Here is a 10491-nt window from a genome sequence, read left to right as displayed (position 1 = left end):
ATTTTCAACGTATAGAAAGGACATGGAAAAGAATAAAGTATAGAAAGAAGGGAGGAAGGAAGGACTCATCTTTAAAATATTCGAATGGGGCCTTCGGGTTCGGAGCCTGCCGTATTTCGTTCGAAACTGTCGCATGCATGTCGCAAGTTGACGTCACTTGCTGCCTATAAACTGCGAAACAGGCGTGGGGAGACTATTGAATTGAAATACATGTTATTGGATTTTTGTTCATCAAAGTCAAACATCAAGCAAAAATAATAGACTTGTCTAGGTAGAGAAGAACACAGTAAACGCGACCAACGAGGATGTTTAAGAAGTAGGTATTACGCATGATTTCCCTAGCTAACTTGCTATCTACATGACCAGGCAGCTAGTTAGCTAACTATAGCCACTTAGCTAGCTAACTATAACATGTTCTTAGTCTTCCAAATAGACTTATCAACTGATAACTCTTGATTAGCTTTCATTTGAATGAAGGGTCAAACTAACATGAATGTGTTTCTATTGTCTCGTTTCAGATTTGATGAGAAGGAAAATGTTTCCAACTGTATTCAGCTGAAGACCTCTGTAATCAAAGGCATCAAAAACCAGCTGTTGGACCAGTTTCCAGACATTGAGTCATGGCTCAACCATATCATGCCAAAAAAGGACCCTGTCAAAATAGTGCGATGGTAAGTCAAGAAGATAATATTTTCCCCCTTATCAGTGGCCGTGTTCGAGACTATGTACAGTCAATGGTTTCAGATCAGCATGTCCATGATGCACCTCTCTGATTGAGGGGTTGGGTTAAATGTGGAAGACACATTTCAGTTGAATACATTGAATTGGACAACTGACTAGGTATCCCCCTTTCCCAGTGTGGGTAAATGTTGACCGACTGACTGATCTACAAATAATAATTAGTAGTTATTTATGATCATGCAAGGTGATTCGTTGATCAGTTAGTCACAAGTCACCAGCACTGTCTGCTGCAATGTCGAACAAGTCCATTGTATTTGGAATATTTGTTGACATCAGTTTTACTAGGCCAAGATATGGACTGTGAAGGAGTGTAGTCTAGCCTACTCCTTACCATCCAAGGCCCTTAAGTTATGTCTAGAGGCAAATTGACTCTGGAATCCAAAACAGTCTGATACTCCATATAAATGTGAATGGATTCTCAATTGCAATTTGGTTCTAGAAATACAAGGCCCTCTACTTTCATATCCCATCAAAATAATTTTACAAATGCAAAAAACACTTATTCTACATTTTTAATTGTTGCAGCCAACAGTATTTTTTAAAAAAACTTTCAACACTTTTCTAGCTTCCTTCTTCCGTTACACACAGGTGTTCGGAGATGTTGGATATCTATTTAGAAACGGTGTCGGGATTGTTGTACACATTGGCCGCGTTGATTGCTTTGGCTGAGAAGTAAAGAGGGCTCGGTATTGCCCCCCCTTGGGTGAACAAGAGAAGAGTTTGACATGTTGTTTTGTGTTCCGTCATCCAACCTGCAGCCATGAACACATTGAAATCTTGACGGTGAATGGAGAATTGCTCTTCTTCAGACAAAGAGAAGGACCGTTCTACCCAACCCTCCGACTGCTGCATAAGTGTAAGACCTCTGCTCTTTTTGATGTGCAGGTGTCTGATGAATTGCTGTGTTGCAGTGTACTGTTCAGTAAGTTTCTCTGTTCATATTTTACAGACCCCTTTATTCTTCCACACCAACAAGTAGACAAAGGGGCCATCAAGTTTGTCTTAAGTGGAGCCAATATCATGTGTCCTGGATTGACGTCCCCAGGCGCCAAACTCTACCCCTCTGCCTCAGAAACAGTAGTTGTATCCTTCCTATGACCGATTATGCTGATCATTTATGTTCAGTACAACATCTTACTGGGCTGTATTCTCAGTGTCTAATAGTGAAAGTGTTTATTTAGGATCAGGCCCCCTGGCCCCCATCCATGTAATCATATTCATTGTGATCATGATGATGCTTTCAGAAACTAGGAGGTCCAAGTTCCTGTTGGAAATGGCTTACCACTAGATCGGCCCTCAAGTCAACAAGGCCATTTACCACCTTAATGTGTATAATGTTGCAGTTTGACCCATACATGTTTTTACCTTCTGAACGCACCGTTATGTCAGCTTGTAATGATGTCATACACCAGCATTGGTGTTTTTGACACTTCCTGTTAGTTACAAGTGCATGTGAGATGGTGTTTCCTTGACAATTGGTTTCAGGCCATAATGGCGGAGGGCAAGCAACATGCCCTTTGTGTCGGAGTCATGAAGATGTCTGCAGAAGACATGTAAGTATCACATCATGTGCTTTTTCCTATTTGGGTCTTTCTATAATCTAGGGTACCAGGGAGGATTTCCTACACTGAGCAACTTGTTTCAGCTGTTGGTAAGTTATTGATAATAATCTGCAAAAAATATTCTTCATGTCATTACATAAATATAAGGGGGCATAGCTATATTCAATCAAAATGTTTAACCCCTTATCATGGTTGGTGTCTTGATGGATTTTCCCCAAAATTGAGCGGCATGAAACATGACTTTTCTGACCTTGCATTTAAGATGGCGTTATCATGTATTACGCATTCATCAGTTAAATTAGACATTGAACTTGAACCCTTTAAGAATCCTGGATCTACCTGTCACAGTTTTTTTTGTATAGAGCTCTTAGAAATGCAGTGCAGCTGTTGTGGTGGAAAAACCACTCAGAAGGCAGTCCGATCTCATTATAAAAAGCTTTATTACAAGCATGCATGCAAGGTAAAAACCAATTAGACTCGCTCTTAGATTTCAGACATTTATACAGACCCAGGATGGGAGGGGTGATTTCAGACATTTATACAGACCCAGGATGGGAGGGGTGATTTCAGACATTTATACAGACCCAGGATGGGAGTTGGTGATTTCAGACATTTATACAGACCCAGGATGGGAGTTGGTGATTTCAGACATTTATACAGACCCAGGATGGGAGTTGGTGATTTCAGACATTTATACAGACCCAGGATGGGAGTTGGTGATTTCAGACATTTATACAGACCCAGGATGGGAGTTGGTGATTTCAGACATTTATACAGACCCAGGATGGGAGTTGGTGATTTCAGACATTTATACAGACCCAGGATGGGAGTTGGTGATTTCAGACATTTATACAGACCCAGGATGGGAGACATTTATACAGACCCAGGATGATTTGAGACATTTATACAGACCCAGGATGGGAGTTGGGTGATTTCAGACATTTATACAGACCCAGGATGGGAGTTGGTGATTTCAGACATTTATACAGACCCAGGATGGGAGTTGGTGATTTCAGACATTTATACAGACCCAGGATGAGAGTTGGTGATTTCAGACATTTATACAGACCCAGGATGAGAGTTGGTGATTTCAGACATTTATACAGACCCAGGATGGGAGGGGTGATTTCAGACATTTATACAGACCCAGGATGGGAGGGGTGATTTCAGACATTTATACAGACCCAGGATGGGAGGGGTGATTTCAGACATTTATACAGACCCAGGATGGGAGGGGTGATTTCAGACATTTATACAGACCCAGGATGGGAGGGGTGATGCACATGCCCTTTGAATGAGTCCGGTACTTCTGCTTATCAATCGATGGATTGTTTCACAGGAAGTTAGAACACGGTAGTTTAGAAACAGACTGGTTATATTTAGGGATGCGCCGATATTACATTTTTGGCTGATACCCGATTGTTTTCCTTGCCAAATAACTCAATACCGATAATCAATATTTAAAATTTTAGGCCTTTAAAACATTCTAGTACAGTTAACTATTTAACACACACACGGACCAAAACGTTGTTGGCATTTACATATGTCCCCATTACCTGTAAAACAATCAACCCATTTATTTTACTTATTTGCTGGGTTTGTTTTTCATTTGTTCAGTCTTTTCATTCTCAACCAGGATTTCATCATAATGTCAAGCAGTGAAGTTTCAGCTCTGTCTGTCCGTGGCCTCTTCTGTCATGGGTCCTCTTCCTCGGTGCGCACTGTGTCCATTTCCATCTTGTCCAGCTGTGTCTAACATTTCACATGAACCCTGTTTGTTTGCATCGAAGTAGCGGCCCTTGTCCCTAGCATGGAAAAAGGTGGCGAAACAGTAAAGCAGGTCAGAGAGAATGCCACCGAATCGCTTGTTCACAGCCTCTAGTAGAGTACTTTTGCAAGTTAACCCCACGGTCTGTGTCTGCAGTTTTGTTGAGCAGGTGTTTCACTGCCATGACAGAGGGTATCACGTCTGCCACAGACACAGTTTGAGCTTAATTCTCCAGTCAGTTGTTTGAATGTAGTTAGGAGTGTTCATGTTTCAAACATGTTCTCAAATGCCATTGAAATGGCAGCAGTGGTATGAGAACCAGCACATTCTTGAGCATGCAATACGGCTTTCCTTAGTATGAAATCCTCGTTGACACACTCATAATGCTTATGGGGCTGACATCGCTGGTCCAAATGCCAGTCGTGAAGCTAATAGCAGTGACGCTCATAGCAAGTAGCTCATGGATGCTGTGTAACTCTGGTAGGGCAGCATCTGAAAATTAGCGCCTACTTGGTAGTGTGTACCGGGGCTCGAGGTGCTCAACCAGTCGGCGAAAGCCAACATCCATGACAGGGCACAGATGATTGTCATTATCTTGGCGTTAATGGATTTCGCCTTTGAGTTGTCTCGCTGAAATGTTCTTACTCTTTCAAATGACTGCTGGACTTGAACTTGTTTAGTTGTTGGAAGTGTGCAGAGTTTTTTTTCTGCTTTTGTTCTAAGTAGTCGCTGAACGTCTGGGGGTGATGCACTTTCAAATGGGTGATTAGGTTTGTGGTATTGAAATATTTCACTTTCTCCCCTCTGGAAATAATAGCAGCACATATGGCCTTTTTATCTTCCTTTGAAACTTGAAAATAGATCCACACAGCAGACATTGTGGGCCAGGTTAGGAATGTTGTGTTGCACATGTAGCGCTGTATTTTTCATGCTGTCATTACATCATCTACCTACATTTATATAGGTATTCATGTCAGCTTTGACATCGGTTTTGCACAACAGCGTTAATCTAGACAGATCCGATGCTGACATTTGTAGCTAATATCGTCCGATTCCGATCTGCTTACCAATATATCGCGCATCCCTAGTTATATTACAAAAGGGCAACTTGAAACAGTGCGATTTGAGTGTATCGGGGAACAGAGCAACCTTACAGACAAGATGAGGAACCGAATGACCTGTCCCTTTTACAGGTCATATAAGATAACAAATCAAAATGTACTCTGCCACAATCTCCCCCTTTTACGGTATCTCAGCATAACTATTCCTGGTACTGGAGCTCTGTAAACCAGGGGTTTCAGACTTTCCTGTCTGGGGGGGAAAAGGCATTTCATTCATAAGAATGTTCTGTCCCTCTTCTTCCAGATAGGGAGCAGAGGGGACAGATAGGTTAACATTAGTCTTCACACTTTGCGTGAGAATCCGTTTGACACAAAGGCACATACAAGTTACCAGCCAATAAAAATGTAGAAAACAGAATTACAAAGGAACAGATGTTTACAGCATTGATAAGCTCACCATCTTCCCAGGAGAAAAGGCTCTCAGAATTGTTAATTCACAATGGCTGACATAACCAATTATCCTGCCTTAGATTGTTCTAGCACCAGTCTGTCAGCCGCTAGCACCTGATTACTGACTGACTCATGGACAAGTCCTTCAGATTTTCCCCATGCTGGTAACTATAGCGGTTATTTTTTCTAAGCGTCAACAAGCTAGTGTTATTAAAAAGTTCAGGCACCACTGGGTTGACTAGCTTTGCACCTATCAGGGTCCTAGGGAGAAGGGCATACTGGTCATCCATTAAAAGGAATGATCTAGCATCCAAGCAGAAATCAGATGGAACTGGACAGGAGTGAGTGGTGTTTTCCAGGAGTCCAGTAAATAAGTTTCTGCAATAGGATCCATTTCCAGGTAGCAGTTCGGTGTCTCATGTTATGGGTATGCATATCCAAAATGATCTATGAGATTGCAAAACCCATTGCTTCTAACCAAAAGAGTCACCTTAAAACCTAAACTGATATGGTCATTAACATGGTTCTAAAATAATTATGCATTGATACTTGGATGTGCATTTGGTGTCCAGCTGATTTATTTAAGTGTGATATTTTCTCACAATCTGATCCAGGAAGGCATTTTCAGCTGTTGTGATAGCACATGTAATGTTTGAGGAATGTCCAGAATATGTCTCTGGATCCACATGGGTTCTAATATCCCAAGATTGAACTGAGAAAACATTTACATTTAAGTCATTTAGCAGACGCTCTTATCCAGAGCGACTTACAAATTGGTGCATTCACCTTATGACATCCAGTGGAACAACCACTTTACAATAGTGCATCTAAATATTTTAAGGGGGGAGGGGGTGAGAAGGATTACTTTATCCTATCCTAGGTATTCCTTAAAGAGGTGGGGTTTCAGGTGTCTCCGGAAGGTGGTGACGTGAGGGAGTTTGTTCCACCATTGGGGAGCCAGAGCAGCGAACAGTTTTGACTGAGCTGAGCGGGAACTGTACTTCCTCAGTGGTAGGGAGGCGAGCAGGCCAGAGGTGGATGAACGCAGTGCCCTTATTTGGGTGTAGGGCCTGATCAGAGCCTGGAGGTACTGAGGTGCCGTTCCCCTCACAGCTCCGTAGGCAAGCACCATGGTCTTGTAGCGGATGCGAGCTTCAACTGGAAGCCAGTGGAGAGAGCGGAGGAGCGGGGTGACGTGAGAGAACTTGGGAAGGTTGAACACTAGACGGGCTGCGGCGTTCTGGATGAGTTGTAGGGGTTTAATGGCACAGGCAGGGAGCCCAGCCAACAGCGAGTTGCAGTAATCCAGACGGGAGATGACAAGTGCCTGGATTAGGACCTGCGCCGCTTCCTGTGTGAGGCAGGGTCGTACTCTGCGGATGTTGTAAAACATCAAGGTAATGAGTTCCTTTACATATGTTTTTGCGCCTCGGATTGGACACTGAGTCTATTATGCAGAATTCTATAGGATAGACTATTGCACAACACCCAGCGCTTTTCCTATGAATTATTCTGGATATATAGTGCATTCAAAGTACTCAGACCCCTTGAATTCACATTTTGTTACGTTACAGCCTTGTTCTAAAATGTATTCGATCCCCCCCTCAATCTACACACAATACCCCATAATGACAAAGCAAAAATATTTACATAAGTATTCAGACCCTTTACTCTGTTGAAGCACCTTTGGCATCGATTACAGCCTTGAGTCTTCTTGGGTATTATGCTACAAGCTTGGCACACCTATATTTGGGGAGTTTCGCAGATCCTCAAGCTCGATCAGGTTGGATGGGGAGCGTCACTGCACAGCTATTTTCAGGTCTCCAGAGTTGTTAGATCGGGTTCAAGTCCAGATTTTGTCTGGGCCACTCAAGGACATTGATACTTGTCCCGATGCCACTCCTGCGTTGTCTTGGCTGTGTGCTTAGGGTCGTTGTCCTGTTGGAAGGTGAACCTTTGCCCCAGTCTGAGGTCCTGTGCGCTCTGGAGCGGGCTTTCATCAAGGATCGCTCTGTATTTTTCTCCATTAATCTTTCTCCTCGATCCTGACTAGTCTCAGTCCCGCCGCTGAAAAACATCCCTCAGCATGATGCTGCCACCATGTTTTACCATTGGGATGGTGCCAGGTTTCCTCCAGACGTGATGCTTTCCATTCAGGCCAAAGAGTTCAATCTTGGTTTCATCAGACCAGAGAATCTTGTTTTTCATGGTCTGAGTCCTTTAGGTGCCTTTTCGCAAACTCCAAGCAGGCTGTTGTGCCTTTTACTGAGGAGTGGCTTCCTTCTGGCCACTCTACCATAAAGGCCAGATTGGTGGAGTGCTGTAGAGATGGTTGTCCTTCTGGAAGGTTCTTCCATCTCCACAGAGGAACTCTAAAGCTCTGTCAGAGTGACCATCGGGTTCTTGGTTACCTCCCTGACCAAGTCCCTTCTCCCCCGATTGCTCAATTTGGCTGGGCGGCCAGCTCTAGGAAGTTTGTGGTTCCCACTGTGTTCTTGGGGACCTTTTAATGCTGCAGACATTTTTTGGTACCCTTCCCCAGATCTGTGCCTCGACGCAATCCTGTCTGAGCTCTACGGACAATTCTTTCGACGTCATGGCTTGCTTTTTGCTCTGACATGCACTGTAAACTGTGGGATCTTTTATATTGACAGTTGTGCCTTTCCAAATCATGCCCAATCAATTTAAATTACCACAGGTGGACTCCAATCAAGTTTTAGAAACATCAAGTATGATCAATGCAAACAGGATGCACTTGAATTCAATAGTCTTATAAAAGGGTCTGAATACTTATGTAAATAAGGTATGTTTTATTTGTAATACATTAGCAAATGTCTAAACCCATTATCGCTTTGTCATTATGGGCAGATTGAGAGCGGGATATTTAGAATAAGGCTGTAACGTAACAAAATATGGAATAAGTCTAGGTCTGAATACACTGTAAATAACATTTCATAGCCCAGTGGGCTTATTCACAATTGATCTGGTAATGAAATAACATGAAACAGTGGTGGAAAAAGTACCCAACTGTCATACTTGACCGTAATAAATGGCTCATGTAAAAGTAACATCCGACTTAAGTATCAAAAGTAAAAGTATAAATAAAAACCAGATGGCACCATTTTTATTTTTACGGAAAGCCACGGGCACACTCCAACATTCAGACGTAACGTACAAATTAAGCATGTGTGTTTAGTGAGTCCGCTAGATCCGTCAGTAAGGATGGCCAAAGATGTTTGGTTGATAAGTGCGTGAATTTGACTATTTTCCTGTACTGCTATTCATTCAATGTAACAAGTACTTTTGGGTGTCAAGGCAAATTTATAGAGTAAAATATACAATATTTTAAGGAATGTAGAAAAGTAAAATATAAATAGTTAAGTACAGATACCCCAAAAAAACAACTTGGGTAAAAATACTTTACACCACTGATGAAATACATTTTGTTTTCCTTGTTACACCTGCAATTTTAAACAATACAATGGGCTTGAAAGTAGCAAACATGAATTGGAGCTCAGAAATAGGCCTAGCTGGTATAGGCCTAGCTTGAAAATCAGATATTGACCTTAATTTGGTGTTTGAAAAGTCCTTGGAATTATTGTAGCCAATTTGTAAGTTCTGCTCCCATATAATTATCAGTGATTTAATTTTTGATCTGTTTTTGTGAGCGATGTGGCCAGTTTTGTTTGTTTCCCGCTGCTTCAATTGAAGGGTGAAGCCCTACTCTGTTGCGGTAAAACCACATGCGGTTATTGAGGACGACAACATCTGTTGGCTTTCGATACAAATCCTTCCATTGTGTGCCTGCGTTGGCCACAGACTACAGAAAGATCACCATGCATCCAGTCTATTTAGTCAGGCAATGTCCACAATATTCTCACATTTTAGAAATTAATCATTTGAATATCAATGCATTGCAGAGGCCTAAAAATACATTCTTCTTTTTGGTATGTTGTTTCATTAATCTATGGTTGCCATACAATAGTTACAAAATGTTGCATCATATGGGACAGAATTCTATATTTTGAAAGTTTCCTTTCTTAAACCTGATTGCTGACATGCAAAATATTTTGGCAGTATATCAACAATGGACTAAACGTTTTTGGGTGGAGTTTTCCTTAAGTGGTAATGGCCTACTTTTGACACTTTGTTTTTTTGGGGGGGGTTCTATATTAGGCCCTATAAACAAATGACAATTAGGTGTTCGAAAAAGTCCCCGAATTTGACTTGCCAATGTATGTGTACTCTGCTTAAAGGATGTGTAGTCCAAGGTCTGTTGTATAGGTGGAGTTATGGGCCACTTTGCATATTTAATTTTATTCCTCTAAAGTACACATGTGGAACTGCATAAAATATTCTTTCAAACCATTATGAAATGTTGATCAGTCACACATTGGCCCCCTTATTTATAGAAAGACCCATTTACACTGCAAAAATGTACTTGTATGTGTACCCAGTGCAGGCTGAGGGGAGGAAGGCTCATAATGGCTGGAACAGAGCAAATGGAGTGGCATCAAACATATGGAAACTATTCCGTTCCAGCCATTAACTAGCCCATCCTCCCCAATTAAGGTGCCACCAACCTCCTGTGTGTGTATACTACTGTACTTTTGTAAACTTGCCTAATGCTCATTCTACTTCACCTTTTTTTGTGAGCAGAGAGAAAGTCAACAAGGGAGTAGGAGTTGAAACTGTTCACTATCTTAATGATGGACTGTGGCACATGAAGACGTATAAGTGAGATGTCTTCACCAACCCCCCTGGACAACGTGAAGCTCTTGACAGTGAGGCTGCCAGTCAATTGTTTACACCAATGGACTTAGCTGTGTAACTAGCTGGAGGCTTTGAACCAATCCCCAATTAATGCACAAATAAACACCTGCATTCAAGATATCTTTTTCATGTTCTT

General features: G+C 42.0%; 1 protein-coding gene across 1 annotated transcript; it reads left to right on the top strand.

The window, feature by feature from the left end:
• Positions 1–57: 57 nt before the first annotated feature.
• Positions 58–10475, top strand: LOC123993536 (malignant T-cell-amplified sequence 1-A). Its single transcript, XM_046295792.1, has 6 exons — positions 58–316; positions 519–671; positions 1500–1597; positions 1691–1824; positions 2227–2294; positions 10242–10475. The coding sequence occupies exons 1-6, from the start codon at positions 306–308 to the stop codon at positions 10321–10323; spliced, it is 546 nt and encodes a 181-aa protein (XP_046151748.1). The 5' UTR covers positions 58–305; the 3' UTR covers positions 10324–10475.
• Positions 10476–10491: the final 16 nt, after the last annotated feature.

The sequence above is a fragment of the Oncorhynchus gorbuscha genome, linkage group LG13, assembly GCF_021184085.1.
Source record: "Oncorhynchus gorbuscha isolate QuinsamMale2020 ecotype Even-year linkage group LG13, OgorEven_v1.0, whole genome shotgun sequence".
Classification (NCBI taxonomy): Eukaryota; Metazoa; Chordata; class Actinopteri; order Salmoniformes; family Salmonidae; genus Oncorhynchus; species Oncorhynchus gorbuscha.
The sequence above is the reverse complement of the archived record's forward strand: the minus strand, read 5'-3'. Positions and strand labels throughout refer to the sequence as shown.

Excerpts from the sequence above, each read along its gene's own strand:
- LOC123993536 (XM_046295792.1), top strand. Across the intron at positions 1,598-1,690 it reads CCTCCGACTGCTGCATAAGT|ACCCCTTTATTCTTCCACAC; the intron begins GTAAGACCTCTG and ends CATATTTTACAG. Across the intron at positions 2,295-10,241 it reads AAGATGTCTGCAGAAGACAT|AGAGAAAGTCAACAAGGGAG; the intron begins GTAAGTATCACA and ends TTTTGTGAGCAG.